Source organism: Engystomops pustulosus, chromosome 1, assembly GCF_040894005.1.
Source record: "Engystomops pustulosus chromosome 1, aEngPut4.maternal, whole genome shotgun sequence".
In the NCBI taxonomy this organism is placed as follows: Eukaryota; Metazoa; Chordata; class Amphibia; order Anura; family Leptodactylidae; genus Engystomops; species Engystomops pustulosus.
In genome coordinates this window covers 45,357,288-45,378,479 of record NC_092411.1, presented here as the reverse complement: position 1 = coordinate 45,378,479, position 21,192 = coordinate 45,357,288, and the positions used below count along the sequence as shown (strand labels likewise).

The 21,192-nt window shown below is 42.1% G+C and overlaps 1 protein-coding gene across 6 annotated transcripts in view; it reads right to left on the bottom strand.

Annotated features, from left to right (window-relative positions):
• Positions 1-21,192, bottom strand: part of ADGRV1 (adhesion G protein-coupled receptor V1) — a 270,179-nt gene that overhangs the window by 191,796 nt on the left and 57,191 nt on the right. For all 6 annotated transcript variants that reach the window (XM_072139515.1, XM_072139520.1, XM_072139525.1 and 3 more), the window contains 11 exons: positions 19,339-19,712; positions 19,076-19,252; positions 18,361-18,541; positions 15,586-15,788; positions 15,370-15,499; positions 13,362-13,442; positions 9,123-9,262; positions 7,567-8,176; positions 6,440-6,655; positions 5,733-5,948; positions 1,084-1,328 (listed from right to left, as the gene is read on the bottom strand). In XM_072139515.1, coding sequence (XP_071995616.1) covers positions 1,084-1,328; positions 5,733-5,948; positions 6,440-6,655; positions 7,567-8,176; positions 9,123-9,262; positions 13,362-13,442; positions 15,370-15,499; positions 15,586-15,788; positions 18,361-18,541; positions 19,076-19,252; positions 19,339-19,712 — 2,573 coding nt within the window. The remainder of the gene's footprint in view (positions 1-1,083; positions 1,329-5,732; positions 5,949-6,439; positions 6,656-7,566; positions 8,177-9,122; positions 9,263-13,361; positions 13,443-15,369; positions 15,500-15,585; positions 15,789-18,360; positions 18,542-19,075; positions 19,253-19,338; positions 19,713-21,192) is intronic.

Below are 21,192 nucleotides of genomic sequence, written 5' to 3'. Positions count from 1 at the left end.
GCACCTGGGCCCAAGAGGCTTAGGGGGCCCATCATTTTTCACTTTACCATACGAGAAGACTAGTACTTTAAACCATACATTGTAGTCAGGGCCCTGGCACAGACTTGTCACTAGGGCCCATCCGCTTCAAGTTACGCCACTGGACATTAGGGAAAATTTATCAGAAGTGTCTGAGACAGGGGCGTAACTACAATGGTAGCTGCCATAGTAGCCACTATGGGGTCCACAGTGTGAGGGAGCCCCAGCATCTGTGGTATTGTATGGGTATTAGGTGTATGCTGTATTTGTGTGTGTGATGTATATAAAATGTACTGTATTTGTGTGATATTGTATGTATGTGTGTATTTGCTGTATATGTGTGTATATGTGATTTGTATATGCCGAATGGGTGTATATGGTACTATATGAATGTGTGTATATGCTATATATGTGTATATGGTATGTATATGCTGCATGTCTACACCATGTCTACATACTGTATATATACGTAAGTATATTAAGTATATAGTGTTTTTATATGAGTGTATAATATGTATTTTTTAAGGGGGCTCAATTCAGAAATCTGCTATGGGGCCTAGCCTCTCCTTGTTACGCCTCTGGTCTGAAAACAAAGCTGTTCTAGTTACCCAACCAATCAGAGCTCAGCTTTTATTTTCCTACAGCTGTTTATTAAATGAAAGCTGAGCTCTAATTGGTTTACATGGGAAACTAGAACATTTCTGCTCTCAGACACTTCTGATGGCTCTCCCCCAGCATTGTGTTCAATCCCCCATAACCCTCTCTGATCCTGTTAGAATTCTGTACAACCACATTGACTAGTTATGACTGTCAGTGTCACATTTGCAATCTAAATACTGTGTAATTTCTCTAACAATTTTGCAGCAAATTGTCAATTGTGTTTACGCTTTTAGGCAATTTTCTGCCTAGGGAGCACACATCATTAGGTGAACAACAGTCAGAAAATGTACTAGACCAATAATAAGTCTAACTTGGGAAATGATAATATAACAGCAAAAAAAATTCCCACTTATTTTAATTAATAAATGAAGGAATATGCTATAAATGCATTCTTTATTTTCTCACCTCTTCGATTTCAGGAACATTATCAGGCATGATTTCTAGTGACAGGGTCTGAACAGTTTGCCCCGCAACAAAACTTATATTACCAGATGCCACTCGTAGGTCATCTGTGGCCAGTTTTCCATTAATAGTGGCAGCCCACTGAACAACAATATTCCCAAGAGTGCCAGCATTCCGAATTACTGGCAGATTTATAGGTGCTGGGTTAAAGTCAGGCTCATCTATAGAGACAGATGTCACCTGAAAAACTGAATGTAGAAATGTACAGTTAGCACAGGACTTGCTTGACATTTCGTATTATTTCTAGGTCACATAAAACAACAATTCAGTATACACCAAATTACTAAGGAATATATCATTCCTCGTTAAAGGACATCTACCACCAGGTTGAAGGATTGTAAACCAAGCACGCTAACATACTGGTGTGTGTCCTCTCTGGCAGAATCTGCACTTCTTTTATGTTCTTATTCCCTGGTTTTTACAAGAAAAGGCTTTTAAAATTATGGAAACGAGCGTAAAGAGCTCTAGACTCCATAGGTGTTAATGGAGCCTGGAGCCACTAAGACTCATTTGCATAATCTTTAAAGCCTTTTTTACTTAAAAACAAGGGCATAAAAGAAGAACATATCCAGCCAGTGCGGACAAGCACCAGTATGTCAGTGTGCCTGGTTTACAATCCTTCATCCATTTTTAAGAAAATTCTAGATTTAATTATTTTAGAGGCCTATTCACATTTACAGGGGTTTTAAAACTTCCCCACAAAGTACCATATTTTTAAATTGCACCCCTCAAACTATTTAAAACAGCCCTTATTAAGCTTGTTAACTGTTTAAGCATTGAAAATGGGGGGTTCTACACAGAATTTTGGAATTTTGGACAATAAAATGTTTATTTAACGCTAAAATGTACATGTTCATGCAGGATAACATAAGAAAACACATCTCAAAGTTTGTTGTGCAGTTTCTCTCGAGTGGCAATACCCCGTATGTGGATGTAAACCACTTTATGGGCCCATAACAGAACACAAAAGGGAAGGAGCAACATCACATTCTTAGAAGGAAAATTTTGCTGAAACAAATTTAAGGTGCTATGTGGTATTTGCTGGGTCTATAACATTCCAAAACAAGAGAAAAGGGAGCCCATTTAAAAAAAACTAAGCCATTCAAGGAGTATACTAACACTATTTTTGGGGTGGAATAACCTATTGATTGCCTTTTAACATTTTTGTCAGGAATGCAAAATAAAAATCTGATTTACGGGATTCACCATACGGGTTCAGTAATGATTCTAGTTTGTTGTAAGTTACTTACGTTATTGTTGTTACAGAAGTGTCTTTTTTCACTTTTTATTATATGTGGGAGTTTTATAATATATGGGACATTTACTTCCATAATTTTTTAATTTTATTCTTTGATTTGTAAAATGTTATTCACTTTTTTATACTGTCGCACTCTGAGACTATGCAGATTCAGAGGCTGCCATGCCAAGTGACAGATCCTGTCGGAAACAAGTTCTGTCACACAGCAGCTGAAGACAGTCCGAGGGTCCTTCATCTGAACCCAGGGCTGCCATGGAGCACCCCCCAAACCCAATGACCAGGGAAATTGAGGTGGACAGGTGAAGAGACCCTATAGACCCATGACCACCTGTATCCCCCAGCTGTTACAGCAGATGCTCGGCTGTCGCATACTGCCGGGCTACCGCACATTGTCACTGTTTGCAGTTGTCACTAGAGATGGTGAAATTCACTTCGACCTGATTCACTGAATTTTTGAAAAATTTTGATTCAACACAAATTGAATCATGACGAATCACGTTAAAAAAAACAGGTATTTCCTGGCTGCAGAGAGCCTGTAGGGTGTTGTAGAATGTTGTGCCATGCTCAAATATGCATAGGGAGCGTGGTTTGGTCTCCAAACAATGCTGCGTTTTAGTATGACACGCACATGACAGCCGCCGCTTCACTCTTCAATTTCATGGGCACTTACAGAGGCCAACTTCCCCAAATAAGTGAAGTGGGAACAGAGCCTGACAGGGTAACTTCCGAGCCAGCTCATTTCACTGATCATTTTGCCCTTCTTTTAATCCGTCAGTGTCCGCTTTCAATAATCCAGCAGTATTGCTAAAGCCAAAAACAAAAAGGAGTTGATCCAAAAAGTGTTTACACAGGGCTGTGGTGCCAACATTAGCTCCCTGGCCACGTTTCACTTTCTGCCCGCAGATTCTACATATACACACGCTCCGCTCCTCTGGTGTCTTAACAAAAAACTGCCACACCACTGAGTTGGTAATTTTACTTCCAACACTCTGCACTGAGTGACTACTAGCGCTTCTGCCTCACAGAGCCTCTGTCCACTGCTTACTTGGACCTGCAAAGCAGGTTTGTACCCCACGGTCGTTTGGCTCCTGTCCTCACACTGCAGCCACCCTGTTGTCTCACGGCCACAGTAGCGACTTGCTGCCTGCTTCGCTGCCTGAAGCGCAAGCTGGCACCCCTTCTCCCGATGATGATGATGATGTCCTTGCTTCATCCGGCTCCCAAGTGGCATCGGCTACATCATCATCGATTTGTGTTTCCCTATCACTGCTATTCTCCTCAACGGTGTCAGTATGCACAGCCTGACTACTTGCAAGTGCAACATAACCTCAGGTGCCACTCTCCCCATCTCTTCTTTCCCACCTACTGCACAAAGCAGCGGATATCTGCCCCACCTCTTTATTGCCAAGCAGCTGCTGACTGTCCTCAAAGACTTTATCCTCGCTGTATAGTGGTGCTGAGCCCAGACCACCTAGTAGATCTCTGGCCGAGGGAAATGAACAGGACAGAGGCTGGTTTAGGACAGGTGAGGGCTGCTGAACTGCTCCGAGCCATGCCAACTAAGAGTTGTATCTTACAAACCCACGGACTCTAGGCTGGGGTTGTCAGATGTCATTTGGGAGGAAGTGGATGACCTATTCAACCAATCGACAACCTTTGGGTTGTTGATCAACACACTGCCGCTAGATAACAACGGCAGTTCTGGCCTCACAGACTGATCCCTGATGCAACGTCCCCGTGCTGCGACCTCTGCCTGCTCCACCTGTCACCTTTCTGTCTGACATAGTGGTTAATCAACTACGTAGATTTGACACGTATTTCTTGCTCTCAACTTCAGCAACAAAAAAGAACTGCTATTTGGGGTATACAGATACCCAAAAACGTACACCCTGGAATTAGAGCAAAAATCACTCCATCAACTATGTGGATATGACACATATTTCTACCTAATCACTTCAGCAACAAAAAAAGAACTGCAATTTGGGGTATACAAATCCCCCAAAACGGAAACCCTGGGATTGGAACAGAAATCACTATAGAAAATATGTGGATTTTACACAGATTTCTTCCTATTCACTTCAGCAAGAAAAAGGAACTTTGATTTGGGCTATACAGATCCCCCAAAACCGATACCCTGGTATAGGAGTTGAAATCACTACAGAAACTATGTGGATTTTACACAGATTTCTTTCTTTTCACTTCAGCAACAAAAAAGAACTGCAATTTGGGGTATACAGATCCCCCAAAACGGACACCCTGGGATTGGAGCAGAAATTGCTACAGCACAGTACAGTACAAACAGCTGGATGCTGGAGACAGCACAAGCAGTGTGAAATGCCACGATTGGAAATGGCTGCCTGTTTTTTTAGGGCTGTGACATCACATAAGCCTGCCGGTCGCTGATTGGCTTATAGGTCTGCACATGTGATCGAGGGTGTTCCTTTCTTCTTCCCAGAGTTTTCTGGCCCATTTAACACGTTGTGCTCATGCCCATTTTGGTAATAAAGGAGAAAAAAAACTTTGTTCCTACGAATCTCTGTAAACTTGGATTCGTGACAAATCGAATTTTCCCTGAAATTCGGACCGAATTCCACTTCGTTAGAATCAATTCGCCCATCTCTGGTTGTCACGGTTAAAGTTTCGTGCAGGATAAAAATGTACGTCTAGTTGTGGGAACTACACCCTGACTTTCATGTGCATTTTCGTCCATGGTTGGCAAGGAGTTAGCTTTTGTTTTTGGTTTTATACACCGTATATATAACATGTTATTTGTGTTCTGTGGGTCAGTACGATTGCGGCAATATTCCATTTATATAGCTTTTTATGTTTCAATAATTTTGCATAATAAAATAAACACATTTGAAGAGAAAAATCACTTCACATTGAAGCTTATTTATATGTCCAAATGTTCCAACTTTTACTTTATTATAGACATGCTTTCATAAAAAAGGGTTTCCCGTGGTTGTCCAATTTTTGGCCCAAACAAGTTAATGGTTTTAACTTATCACAAATGAGCACATCATGAGCCACGTTTCAATGTGATAAGCCTGATGTACTAAGAGTCTCCCTCAAGTTGCAACTACTTGAAAATTTCCACTTCACAAATCTGTCTACCACACCTAGATTCACTTGATGAGTGAGTGGACTCAAGTGGAAAATGGAGTCGGTTGGCAAACATTGCAAAATGAAGCAATTTTTTTGTGCAAATCAGCAGGTTATGGTCACTTGAAATAGCAATCTGGCAAAAGAACAATGAACATATACAAAATGTAAGTAGTCAACAAGATGGAGTTCTGGTTACTACCTGTGCTCTTTCTTTAAAGAATATTCTTACCAAAGGAGCCATAGGGATCATCTGATGCTTCAATCACTATGATCGCTTCCGTCACATCTCCTACTAATGCTCCGCCTGTTGTCTCATTTAACAGCAGGACACGGAATGACTCTTCTACTTCGGGGTAGATGTCATTGATGATATATATTGGCACAGCTTTGCTTGTTTCTCCTTCAAGTAAAACTACATCTGACGAAGCTACAGTGTAGTCTTCACCTTTAATAAGAGTAAAATAGGTATAAAATATTAACACATCATGAATACCATTATTGTGATACATGCTACTGGGATATTCATACCTGTAAATGTAAACTTGGCCATACACATTAGATATGGGAATACTTTGGAAATAGTGACAAATTTAAAGCCATCTGTCTAAGCCCTCATGAACAGGGGTTGTTTCTGTCCATAGGTTATCTGTACACTCATTGGATAGCAAATAGACAAATTTACTTGGCCTCCTACACAAGCTGAAGAATTTAGAGCAGCTCCTATGCCTGCCCATGTTTGTGGCCCACGCAGTCTTTTCTACTGTCGTCGGACACGTAGACAAGCAACGGACCGCGGATACGCACTTTTCAGTTCCAGAAAGCACCCAATCATGTGCATTTTGGGCAAGGTAAGGAGATGCAAATTTGGTAGTTTTAGAAAATCCCTTTAATCATATTAAAATAAATCTTAACAAAATGAAATAAGATTGGACATACCGGCTGTAGCTGTTATTGGCACAGCTTTAAATTTCACAGAGACATCAGCAAACATCCCACCAGTTCTTGTGACATTAATTATTGGCCCAACATAACTTTCTGCAATGCGTACATAGGTGGTAGAAAGCTGAAGAACACCAAAGGCATCATCGCTGGCGTTTATAATGACCTGTGCCACTGTTTCACTTCTAGATCCAAGACGAGGGGAATTAAACACTAAAGAAAAGTGCAAAAAAGATAAAAAAGTATAAAATGTGTATGTATTGGTCTACTCATAATAAGCCTTATAAGCCTTATAAGTTGTATATATTCATTTATTAGTTAATGCCATGTCTAATGTGTATCAAGCTTAAAATTAAACTTTAGGCAAATATTTAGAATTAGTAAAATGGAAGAATTAGAGTAATGTGACATAGCTAGGACCTTCTCACTAGCAATATTTAACATTAAAATAGGCAATAAAACTAATATGTTACTGGACTATACAGGGTCAAAAATCACGTCCTCTGCTCTGACATCACTTCCTGTTGTGCAACAATTGGCTAAAGCTGCACTTCACAGACCTCCTGCCCCTCCTACCTTCTTCATTCACTGTTCTCCAATGACTAATAAAATGTAGAGCCGTTTGCATTCTTAAAGCATCATTGTACAAATGGGCAAGAGAGAAGTGAAACCAAAGGTTTTAAGAGGCCTATAAGTTCACTATTATGAACTTGAATATTTAACATGTTAACTGAGGATGGGTTTTGATATAAGGATTTTGCTATTAAATTGTATCCCTTCCCTGAATGATGGCCAGGACCAACTACCTATTCCAGGTCATTCTTGGTGTCCTTCCTCCTTGGTACAGTGTAAATGCCTGAATGCTTTAGACAAGAAAACTGCCAAGACATGTGTTTTTAGTCACACTTGACGATGATCAATTAGTCCAGGACACATGATTAGCAGGACTTAGCTGCAAACTATAATAATCACATGGCGGAATTTACCATGTGCTGCTGTTCATCTTAGGTTGGATTCACCTAATTTTCAGACTCTAAGAACTATATATATTTTTATTTATTTTAGAAGTCAAAGTATTTTTTTTCTTTGTAATGGTATATGGTATAAATCGAAGGAAAACTTACCAAGCCGACTTTGTACTTTTTCCACCAACGAGACATTGAACAATTCAACAAAAAGTGACTCTGATCTCTCTGGATCATTATCATCTAAAATTGGGAGAAAAATATTAACTTCACTGATATTTGATGTGAATAGAACGTTTCCATTGATGGGTCGGTAGTCTTTCCACTGAGTGGCTCTTGCAATATTTGGAGGAAAAAAAGAAAGAGTTTCTGAGTCCATCAGTGTTTGATAGGTAACCATGACCGATCCCATTAGTCCACGTAATCGTTTAATTGTTAAAGAAATAGTTTGATTTTTTTCTTCTACTTTGATAGGCCTATTAAGTTCAGAGAATATGAAAAGACCATATGGGTCATCATTTGCAAAAATGGTAAGTAAAGCGCTGGTAAAATTCCCCAATCGTCCATTAGAAACATTTGTGATAACAATGGAAAAATTTTTATCCATTTCTGGGACATCATCAGGAGACACGTACACTGTTATATTTGCATCCATTTGTCCAATTTGGAAAGTTATGTTGCCAGAAGTGTAAGCCAGGTCTCCAAATGGGTCGGATTCTATTTTCCAAAACACAAATACCAAAGACAAGGCACCACGATGACGTAGAACCTGTAAAAAGCACATAAGTTTTCCATTACATTAAATTTTGGCAGTTCACTCATTTTACTCAGAGAACTCTGATGAACTGTGAAAAGATAAAAATAAAGGGATTTCAATGTGCCTTGTCCTACAAGATGGAATGAAAAATTCTGTCCTTTTTTTCAGTTTACAGGAAGGGGAGTGCGGCATATTGGACCTTCAATGCCCCAGCCCTCTGCTGGAGAACCATTAGAGACAAAAGCTGAACTCTCTACTAGGTCTGACCTGGTGGAGATTGCTTTCCAGCGATTATACTTACCACAAGACAGCAGGGATAATATTATGACTGATGCATAAGTGCTTATCTTAATACATTACCCCAATGTCTAAATACGGTCATTCAGTTCTGCAGAATTATGAACAATTTAACTGAAATGCTTGCCTTACATAACCCAAAAATCAGTGTCCATTTGCACCACATCTGTCAGTGCTTCTGTTATTTGAGAGGAAAACTGGACATGTGCTGCGGGGCTTTTTTGCCATTTCAAGTAAATAGAAGTGGTGCAAACGGACACTAACAAAAGTTCAATGATTGGACATTTTAACAGACCTGTTAGCCTTCCATTTTTATCTTTTAATGATGGAACAAAATAACGAAGGCCCGGACGTAGATGTAAACTGTGCCTTTACATATCAAGATAGTGGTGCATAACTTTATGTTTATTGGTGAATGACCTAATTTCCTGACCCTCACACTTACACATTACAAAAACTTGAGGTAAAGTGGCCAACCCTTGAAAAGGTTAGGGATGATTAGCTACATGAGATACAGTGTTCTGATCTCTTACGATAAGGGGTAAAAAGCCGGAGAAGATCCATTCAAACATAAATTATCCTGAAGTCATCGGTAGAACCTGAACCCACTGGGCTCCAGTACACATATCCTATCATTAGGTTATCAATTGGTTGCACTTGCCTGAAATGAAACCGCGCTGAATCCAGATTCAGGCTCAGTCGTGTTCAAGGACAAAGAATCGCGTCTGAATTCAAACACACCATGAGCATCGTCAGAGTCTTCAATGATGACAATTATATGGGAGGCAATGCCTAGGCTAGCTGCTCCAGCAACAACCATCAAAAGAGAAATATTACAGTGAGTATGGTACAGCAAAGCCGTCTCTAGTAACTAGACATTGTGGGCGAGATTTATCAGAACTGTTGTAGTTGCTCATGGTAACCAATCAGAGCTCAGCATTTAATTTTTCCATAGAAGTTTATAAAATGAAAGCTGAGCTCTGATTGGTTGTCATTAGCAGCTAGAACAGCTTTGATCTCACTGATAACCTATGAGAATGTGCATCCCATAAGAAGGGATAGATACAAGTGCTCCTCAATAAATTAGAACTTCAGCAAAAACATTTTTTTTTTCAGTAATTCAATTAAAAAAGTGAAACTAATATACTATATACGCACTTTTTGGAATTTTCAAGTGTTTATGTTGATGATTATGGCTTACAGCCTAGGAAAACTCAAAAGTCATTGGGGGTCATTTACTAAGGGCCCGATTCGCGTTTTCCTGACGTGTTACCCGAATATTTCCGATTTCCCTAAATTGCCACGGGATTTTGGCGCACGCGATCGGATTGTGGCGCATCGGCGCTGGCATGCACGCAACGGAAATCGGGGGCGTGGCCGAATGAAAACCCGACGGATTCGGAAAAACCACTGCATTAAAAAAAAAAAGGTGTCACGGGACTCGCGCTTACCTTCACCAGGAATAGGCCGGTGAACTTCAGGGCATTCCGGCAGGCCTCGGTGGACTTCAGCGCAGCAGCGACACCTGGTGGACGTCGGAGGAACTACCTTAGTGAATCCCGGCCGGACCAGAATCCACCGCAGAGAACGCACCGCTGGATCGCAAATGGGCCGGGTAAGTAAATCTGCCCCATTGTCCCACAATTATCAAAAACAGTGCAAAATACAGTAGGTGCAGTTTGACTGTGTTATGTGTACGGGTCGCCAGATTCAGGAATTGTGGTGCACATTCTTCATGAATCTGGCGCCCCTTGCACTGCTCCGACAGATTGCACCAACTTTTTTTCTTGCACCTTTCACATAGAAAGTGCGCCAAAATTCTGTCTGGACACTGCTTGATAAATGTGGCGCATGGTACGACTGAGCACCGGAACGCCCCTTTCAGTACAGAGTCGGACACAGTGCAGGCCTAGTGGACACTTCTTAAATATATGTGCAAGCAATTTGCACTGAAAAGAACGTGGAAAGTCTATAATAAAGTTGGGCCATCTTAGAAAATTAGAATAATTACCCCAAAACATCTGCAAAGGCTTCGTTAGCATTTTAAAAAGCCCCTTAGTCTGGTGCTGTAGGCGATACAATCCTGGGGAAGATGTCCAGAAGGCAGTCGTTGACACACACCACAAGGAGTGTAAGCCACAAAAGGACATTGCTAAAGAAGTTGACTGTCCACAGAGTGTTGCATCAAAACATGATAGGATTGTTAAGAAAATGCCAAAATTTGGGGGAGATTCACAAGGAGTGGACTGCTGCTGGAGTCGGTGCTTCAAGAGCCACCACACACAGACGTATCGAGGACATGGGCTAGAAGTGTCGCATTCCATGTGTCAACCTCGCCTGACCTACAGACAACATTAAAAGTATCTTACCTGGGCCAAGGAGAAAATTAACATTAACAAAAGGTCTAACATAAAGTCTCTATAATCGGTGATGGTTTTGGGACCACATATCATCTGCTGTTGTAGGTCCACTGAGTTTCAAGACCAAAGTCAGTGCAGCCATCTACCAGGAAATTTTAGAGCACTTCATGCTTCCCCTTACTGACACACTTTTTGGAGATGGAACTTTCATTTTTAAGCTGGATTTGGCACCTGGGTACACAGCCAAACGTACCAATACCTAGTTTAATAACCACAGTATCACTGTGTAGGTGTGTAACTACAGTGGTAGAAGCCATAGCAGCTGGGGCCAACAGTGTCAGGGGGCCCGACATCCAACCCGGCACACTAAAGAATGAAGGATGTGCACCATTATATACTTATAATGCTGCACACTGTACAGCATAATATGTATATAACAGTGCCTATTGTCAGGCCCGGCGCCAGCACCCGGCCAACCCGGGCAAGTGCCGGGGCCCCGGGGTACTGGAGGGGCCCACTCGGGCCCCCGGATCAATTGTACCAGTGTCGCTATAAGACACTGGTACAATTGATCACCATCCGGATCGATCATTTTTCTGCCTCTATGCTGCGCTGGTCGGGAGCGCAGCATAGAGGCAGAATCTAAAACTCACCTGTCCCGGATCCCACAATGCGGTGCTCCGCAGGGTATGCGACGGCTCTGAAGCCGGCGCACATGATGACGTCATCGGGTCACGTGTGCCGGCTTCAGATCCGGCGCGTACGGGAGGCCCAGGCCGAAGACAGCTGCAGGTGCTGCGCCGGGGGAACCAGGACAGGTAAAATACTTCTTTCCCGGAGGGGGGGTTTCAGTGTGTCCGCAGGGGGAAGGGGGAAGGGGGAGGGGGAGGGATGGGGTCAGTGTGTATACAGGGGGAGAGGGGGGGTCAGTGTGTCTGCGGGGGGAGGGATGGGGTCACTGTGTATACAGGGGGAGAAGGGGGGTCAGTGTGTCAGCAGGGGGGGGGTGTTTCAGTGTGTCTGCAGGGGGAGGGGGGGTTCAGTGTGTCCGCAGGGGGGGGTGAGGGGGTCAGTTTGTCCGCAGGGGGAGGTTGGGGGGGGTCAGTGTGTCCGCAGGTGGAAGGGGGGGTGTCAGTGTGTCCGCAGGGGAGGGGGGGTGGTCAGTGTGTCCGCAGGGGAGGGGGGGTGGTCAGTGTGTGGGGAGGGGGGGGGAAGTGTGGCCACTGGAGGGTGGCCCACGGAGGGGCCCACTAAGGCTCTGTCGCCCAGGGGCCCACTAAAACCTGGAGCCGGCCCTGCCTATTGTCCACATGAATTCTCATCTCAGATAAGAAATGTAGACAGAGAGGGAGGGGACAGTAGAAAGGAGGTACTAGGGATCATTTAACCCCAATTCCAGCCGTGTACTTCTCACATGTGGTCAGCAGCTACTGGGACAGGTCTGTGTCAGTGTATAAATGCATTATTCAGTGCATATATGTGTGTGCATAAGTGTATAAATATGTGTATGTGTGTATAAATGTGTGAGTATACAAATAAGTATATTTTCTGGGAGGGTACGGAGGGGCCCATTCAGAAGTCTGCTATGGGGCCCTGCCTCTCCTAGTTGTGCCCATGCTTAATACCATAGAGAATGTAGAGGATTGTGAAGAGGAAGATGAGAAACACCAGACCCAACAATGCAAATGCTGAAGGCTGCTATCAAAACAACCATCAGCTGATTGACTCCATGCCACGCCGCATCGATGCAGTCATTCATGCAAAAGAAGCCACGACCAAGTACTGAGGGCATTTACTGTACATACTTTTCAATTATCCAACTTTTTTGTGTTCCCAAAAATTTTTTTACAGTTGGCCTGATATAATATTCTAATTTTCTGAGATAATGACTTTTGGGTTTTCAGTACCTGTAAGCCATAATCATCAAGATTAACATAAATAAACACTTGAAAAAGTTCACTCTGTTTGTAATGACTCAATTTGAGTTTCACTTTTTGAATAGAATTACCGAAAAAAAAATAACTTTTTGCTGATATTCTAATTTATTCTAGCACTAATTGTAAGCTTACACTGCCCCCTGCTGCCACAAGACCTAACAACAGCCAAATTATATCTCCAATCGCTAAATCTTACTACCGTATAGATCTCTAACCAGTTACTTAAGACATGTATATAACTGAATATATACCTATACATGCACATTCTTCAGTGAATTGTTCATATTGCGGTGAAATATTTCGTTAAAAAAAACCTAGCTCTTTGTTGTAAATATAGTTTGAGAATAAGTAACAGCTGGATGACCTTTATGTCCTGTTTTATGATCACTTAAAAGATTATCTGTGATCATAAACATGCAGAAAAAGAAAACTTCATTGTGACCCAAATGCTATATAATGGAGAGTGAGATGACATGTCCACTAGATTTATAGAGTACATTAGATGTATACAGCTGTATTGTGGCAACACATAGATAAAGTTATGCAATGACATTACATAGCTTTACTCCAGTAGGAAGAAAGGACTGAGATTGAAGTGCTTACCCCTTTGGTGTACAGCGGGGAGGAACAGATCCATGTCACCATCACCACTAGCAAACGCATCGTCCCTAAAGAGTTCAGCCACTTCAGGAAGAGACACACAGAAGACACATATACATATATACACATATAAGAGATGACAGGAGACTGACAGAATAATTACAGAGAAGAAACTATATGAACTGACAGGCTGCGACACTAGAGAAGGTGTAAGGTCACCACAGAATAACCCTACGGAGGTAGAGTAGACTGTTTCCAAATACTGAACTAACATACAGCATTTCTTATTTCAGCTTAAAGGGGTTAGCCAACAATTAGAAATTTTATCAGGGTAAGTACAATACCCTAATAGGGTCATCCATATTGTACTTACCTAATAAAAATTCTCCTTCTACCCGGAGGGGCCACGGGTCATGTGACCCACTGGCAGGTGCTTTTAGGACTTCCTGTGTACTCCAGGTCAAGCGCTAAATGTGCAAGGACATCCAACCGCTAACATTAGATTGGTGTTCATTACAGAGGGGTCTGCATTCCATAATGAACATCCTACCCCATGACCCACCAGAAGGATGTCACAGGAAGACCCAATCACATGACCCACTGCTCCTCTGGAGGGAGGACACTTACCAGGTTAAGTACAATATGGATGACCCTATTTAGGGTATTGACCCTGGTAAACTTTCTTATATGTGGAACCTGATGTGTGGATCTGAGACATCATACATGAAATAAGAAGGTCAGGGAACAGACTAAACACCACCATGGTGTTACACGCTCTCAGGTGACCAAGATTTTAAAAAATCAGCAGTAGCCGCAAACTGACGTGTCTGACATATACTATACCTATGCAAACAAGTCACTGTTTTTATGTAGCAGAGCTAAACATGTAACTAGGGCATTGGGGTACACGGAAAAGTATTTATGTATGTGTGTTTTTATGTTTTGTATAAGTATTTTTAGATTTCTGTTGTGAATCCTTACAAAAGAGGGCTACAACATTACCAACAGTAAGCACAGACAGTGGGATATGCACCCCTGTTCCACACCATCGCCATGAAAGTGGGAAGAAGAGGGAACATCAGCGGTAGAAGTGATTTGCTGCTTCACATGTTCAGGGTGTTTCCCGAGTGATGTAATTGTCCTTATATGGTTACATCACTGGGGAAACACCAAAAGCATTCGTTCAGTGGAGGCCGGGGATGGAAGCATTACTGTTGCATTGAGCGTATGCAAGGCTCATCAGGAGGTAGCTTGCCGCGCCTTTCCATCGTGTGTTTCCTACTGGATGACATGTATACAGGTCAGATGGAGGCAAAAAGGAGGAATCTGTCAGGCTGTATATGTCTGTGGATACTATCAGTGATGATGAATGTAACCAAATACTACTTTATTTTAAAGGGTTTTGAATTGTTATGATCAAATACTATGATGGTTAGCTAGATCTTTCACATACATCTGGTAAGTGAGGGTCCAATGGTCAGACCTCAACTGCTTAGACATTCCTGGAAAATGTAACTGATTGGAGAAATCCCTTTATGATTACAAAGTAGAAGAACAAAGTGGTAGCTGAGAAGACCTATGTTACCTTACAGGAATATCACCTGGTTCAGGAACACTGAGTAGTATTGTCTTCATACAGTTTTAGAATGTAAATTGTGCAGCCAGGCGCTAATAGCATATCATGAAAAGCCCCTTTAAATTGTAGAACACAATATATAAAGTTATCTACAGTAGCTATTTACTGTAAATATGTCTCGATAACTAGTATGTATGAGTGTGTTTTTGTTAGTGTGTGAGTGTCCAGTTTCGAGCGCTTCAGTAAGTGGGTGTTACCCAATCCCAATGGTTCCCTGTTTACTCATTCCCGTAAGGACCCCTCACTGCTATGGCTTGCAAAGTCCCATGTTCATTACTGCTTAAAAGAGATAGGAGCAATGTGTTTATAGCAGAAAATAAAAGTGAGAGTGTCAGCATTTCTGACAATAAATGGAGGGGGCTTTGTCTCGCTTACCACCTGCATTTGCGTTCCACAGTTCAACTTTAAAGGATTTGGCCAGTTCAGGGACAGCATTATCAGTGATGTTAACATAGATGTATTTATATCTCTCTCCAGGCTGGAATTCCAAAAAATCTGCTGTTTCCTAAAAGTACAAAAAATAAATAAATAATATTATACTTACCGTGTTTTAAACTATACATGAAGCATGTATCTTTCTATGCCAATCACCTGATAGTCCTGTGGGCTATACGCGGTCATTGGAGATGTCCTATATTCAACCCTTATATGTCCCAAAAGTCCTTGTGCTCTGACCACCAGCAGCTTAACTTGTCCTATCTCCTCTTTGACTTTGATAGAAGGAACAAATTTAGCAGGAACGGTCATGTTATCACCTTGCCTTGGCGGAGGGTCCACAGAGAACTGAAGCAGTCCTGTACAGATAAAAAAATAAAATGTGTAACATGAGACTTTTAGATCTTGGCCTCTGTACAAAATCTGGATAAAGGTTTCCTACATATACCAGTCAATCGTTGTCTGATCCCATGATGACATTGTTTGATGTGATAGAGTATGTGAATGCACCATTTTCTCTTTTTGTATAAATACTATAACAAGACTTTTAGGGACACATAGTTTAGGGCAGTGATTTTCAACCTGTGTGCCGTGGCACACTAGTGTGCCGCGACACATGGTCAGGTGTGCCGCGGGGAAATTTCCCCAAACTATGGTGCCCCCTGTGTTTTGTTTCCCGGCAATGCGCAGCGATGCGCAGTCACGGCTTCTTACAATGTAGGAGACGTGTACAATAACAAATGCGCAAGCTTTGAACCTCGTGCGACAAAATGACGTCACCAAGGCCGCCGCATCATCCTAAGAGCGGAGAGACTCCCGCATTTGCCCACCGCCAAGGTAATGCCCACCAATAATGCTGACTATATGAGCTTTTGCCGGAGTATATGAACTGTTGGCAAAATACTCAGCATATGAGCTGGTACTTTTAGTACTCCAGCAGTATACTGCATATAACAATGAGAAATACTATAGTCATGAGGCTGGAGTACTACAAGTACCAGCCCATATGCTGAGTATATGAGCTGGCACTTGTACTCTGGCCTCATGGCCTTAGTACTTCTCATTGTACCCCTTTATTTTGCAGTATATGAGCCACATAATAATCAGCACCATATACTAAAAACAGGGAGAAACTGAGAACTGTTGAGGAAGAGCTTCGTGTGTTTCTTTCCACCATTCCTGCCAGGATATCCCTTTTGTGTTTATCGAAACAGGCCCAGGTTTCACACTGAGTAAAATAAATTTAGAATCTATATTATTAACTATATGTATAATATGACTGTTTTAGTGTCATTTTGTGCTATTTTGGTTGGTGGTGTATAAAAAGTATAAAAAGTGTGCCGCGGCTCAAAAAAGGTTGAAAATCACTGGTTTAGGGTATGTGGATTTACCTCTAAATTCAATGGGAGGCAAATTTCATGCAAATGAAATCTAGCATCAATATAAAGCATGAGAAACCTGGTACACTTAGGCTACATTTACACGAAGGTATGGGGGACGTATATACGGCATATATAGTCCCCTATACACGACAACAGGCTCACAGCAGTACAGTGCAGCACACGTGTGGCACCATAGTGTTCTGTAGCCGGGAGAAAGATAAGACATGTGCTATTTATGTGCTATCCACATGCTGTGTACCTCCGTGTGCCCCAGCTTCTGAACTCACCTGTCCCGGCTCCAGCAGCGATCCCCTGTGCCCGAATAAATTCCAGCCCCTTTCTATGTTCCCTTCCGGATCTTTGTGCTTTCATGCCTGAGAAAAAGCTGTATTCCAAGCCCTCTGCGTTTATTCAGATTTCCCATTGTGACCTCGATACTGTTCCTGACTCTGCTGCCTGACCTGACCTATTGCTACGTCCCCAACTCCGAACCTGTGCTGCCTGTCTTGACCTTCTGCCTGTCCCTGACCACCAGTTTGCCTCACGATTCTGCACTACGCCTTGACTGCCACCACGGGCAAAGTCACACCTGTGGAAAGACCTGGTGGTACCAAGCCGCAACAAGTCCAACCTGCTTTGCAGTGGACTCTGGTGAAAACCGGGTGCCACTTAGACTCCGGTCCCAGGTGTCGGCTTACGCCATCACCCGCGGTGGTACAGAGGATCCACTACCTCTGATCGTGACATGAGCAGAGAAGGTCTTCCCCTGAGAGAGCAGAAGATTGTGTGAGACATGGTCTGCTCATTGTAACAACCTGTGAATCTGCAGCTCTAGTAATGACCCCTTATTAGCATAATGTTAAAAGTTGATTTTAGAAGGAAGGATGTCATGAATAATAAATATAAGAAGATGACCACAGTCACAGTGCCTATAAGTGAGTGCCCCTGGATTATAGCTTGATTTTGATGGTAGCTTTTCTTTAAGCATATTACTGCTAGATAATTATATTATGGACATCTGGCATAATTAATAATAAACATGTTGTCCCTTTCTATAACACTTTAGACAAGCAATTGTGTAGTATTGTTATATGTTTAATGAAAATGATTTTATTTTTCATATACTTGCTAAATGCTGAAATCTAAGATGAGGCCAGACTATGGATGAAGATTGATAACAGACTCCTGTGCAGTAAAAGAATGTGGCCCTGGCTGATTTACAATACCACCCATTCCAAGAAGAAACAGAGCCTTTGTTTCTGCGTTGATCATATTATAATTTACTAACGAATGAACTACGGACATTGCTCCTTATCTTTAGCTAACCACGCCAGGTCCAGCCCACTGAGAGTTTCTGTATAATCCTTTGTGACGTGAATAAAGTATACACATCTGCCTAGCAGTTCGCAGAGGTTGAGATATTATACCATACGTTGTTTGGTCTAATTTATTCTTCTGAGCTCACCTGTGACTGTTATCAGTTATTAGAGAATCTGAGGTTGTGTGGACAAGGGCAAAACTTGTCACAATCCTCGCAATACTCTCTTACCATATGGATGATCGCTTGCATTGATTGTAATGTCTTCTGCTTTCGTATCAGGATCTATGCTGGCTCCACTGTTAGGAGTGGATCCAGGTTTCCCATCAGCAGATACGGCATGTGTGAGAGTTACACGGAAATGCTCCATAAGTTCTGGGATATCGTCATCTAGAACATCCAGATTTAACACCTATTACAAGCAAATTGCAAATGAATAAGCATATTATTATGCTATGTTTAAATGTGGTCCAAAAATATTCTGAATGTTATTGCATAATGGACAAATAACAAAATCTTACTGTATAATCAGATATATTAGGTTCCCTTGTTGGTCCAAGACTAAGTTGACCATTATTATTTTAAAAGGGGTTTTCCCACAAAAAACAAGTTAGGCCCTATCCACAGGAAAGGGACTAACTGGCTGCCCCATGGTGGTCTCAGTGATGAGACTCCTACAGGTTACAAGAATGAAGGGCCAATGCGGTCCCAGGTACATCCATCGGATCCCTCAGCAGTTTCTGAGATTAATGAAGCAAACTGCCTAACTTGTTTCGTGGGAAAACCCCCGTTCTGGTAAAATATTCTAATCCTTGACTAGGCCTAGGTTATTTATATCAGATCAAAAGGTCCTGCGGCTCCAGGGCAAGAACTGTATCCTCTGATGTGTTATATACAAGATAAAATAAATAGGAGTATTGACTTCTGGGCAGTTCTATACAATTACCTTTGATCTCTGAGATGGTAGGAAGGTGATGTTTCCACTGTTGGTGGTAAAATCCACTACTGGGCCATCAGCAGCTCCAGGGTCTGTCTGACTAATGCTATAGAAGAGATACACAGTGTCCAGCGCTCCCCGTGTACGTTCTACAACACATGAGATAGTAGACCCTTCTTCTGAAGACTGGAAACACAAGACACACAACATCTTGTCATCTTTAACAATATGAACACATCTTTGTATTTAAAGGTTCTCACCGCATTTCTCACCTGAGGAATACACGGTCCGGTAAAGCCAAACAAGCCATTGGCGTTATCACTTTTTAGGATCCTTATTAAGGCTGTGATGTTCTCCTCTGGTATCCTAGCTCCACCAAACACAGATACAAGTTTTAACATGAAAAGTTCTTCTCCTTCCTCCTCATTGTCGTCCCGGGCAGAAACAACAAATGACTTGTGTATTTCTCCTTGTCTGTATTCCAAGTAGCCAGAAATTGGATGCAGGTCACTTTTGGCTGGAGTACCATGAAGTTCTGTAATCTCTGCTCGAGAAAGCCTTTGTTCATACATGCGCACATCTTGGAGTAGGCCAGTGTACCTGCTTCCTCCATTCACTCCTGCACCAATACGCAAGGTTCCTGGACCTGGGACAGAGACAACTATGTGTAAATAACTTATGTATACTGTATATTAGGGCATTCTACAGATTTTCTGAAGAATGTTCTTTGACGTACTGATACAAATCACTTTATATTATAAGTAATGTAATGACCTATCCTAGAAATAAACAAAAACATTTCATTTCTTTTATGAATGCTGCCCATTTTTTCTTCATCATAAACATTGTTTTGCCACAGGAACTTACTGTCATTCACAGTTTCTTAAATTTCCTCTACAGAACAGTTATTTAGAACTTTTTCTATTTATTCCTTCACTTCTGTACTAGTTTTTCTTCTAGGAAGGCTAGCAGTAGATACGTTTCACAAATGGGTGGAGCAACAGATCAAGCATGAAATCAGCTGCTCTATTCAAATGGGGACAGCACTCGACTAACTCAGGCAATCCTATAGACAGTGATTGTGAGTGCCAGACATAGCCGCCCGATGAGCTCAGCAATGACTTCTAATAAATTAAGCAGCAGGACATCTGCTTGACCTGCACTCCATCTATTAGTGAGACACAAACCCCCGTTCTCCTGATTGCTGGGGATCTGTGGTTGTGGTCAGTGAGGTCTCAGCAGTCACAGTGAGCACAGGCAGGATTTGTGGAGAAACAAATTGTGGAAATCAGAGAGCACTTCATCGTTAGGAATCCCCATTTGGGTACTTGCTGATGATAATAAAAGCATCCACACAGGTATCTTTAACCACTTCTTGCCCGGCCTTAATTAGCCCTGTACGACCCAACCATGTTTTGCATTTTTATGTCATCCCAACTCAAGAGCCTTCATTTTATTTTTGTTTAGCTGCAAAACACGAAGGGGTTTTTATATAACCATTTGAGGGTACACATATTACAATAATAAACTTTTTACTTACTTTGTGAGGGAAAAAACTGCAAAAACAGAAAAAATCAATCACTGTATAATAGGTTTTTCCTTTGGTGTATAATTGAGACATTTGGCAGCTTTTTTGCGCCTTATGCATGATCATATCCTTTTTCTTGTGATGCCTATCCTGTTAGGCACAATTTTTGTCTTCTTTTTGAGACTTTTTGTTGCAAATGTTTCAAATCCACATGGGCACAAGCCATGTGAGAGGGTTATATGTAGGAGTGGACACTGCAGAAATTTTGGATTTGAGGCCGCATCTCGGGGGTTAACCCCTGCTGCTCTTCCTGCTCCAGCGACCCGCAGCTCCAACTTACCTGTCCACGCTCCTGTTCCCCGGTCCGGCAGTGAGGTTCGCACGTCCCCGACTCCTTGTTCTGAATTCCCGTGGTGACCCTGTTTCAGATCCTGACTATGCTTCTGTGCTGCCCATCCTGACCTCCTGCCTGTCCACAACTACAATTCTGCTCATCGTCTCAGTACCTCGCCTTGGCCACCATCGCAGACAAAGTTGGGCCTGTGGAATGACCTGGTGGTACCACGCCGCAACAAGACCAATCTGCTTTGCGGCAGGC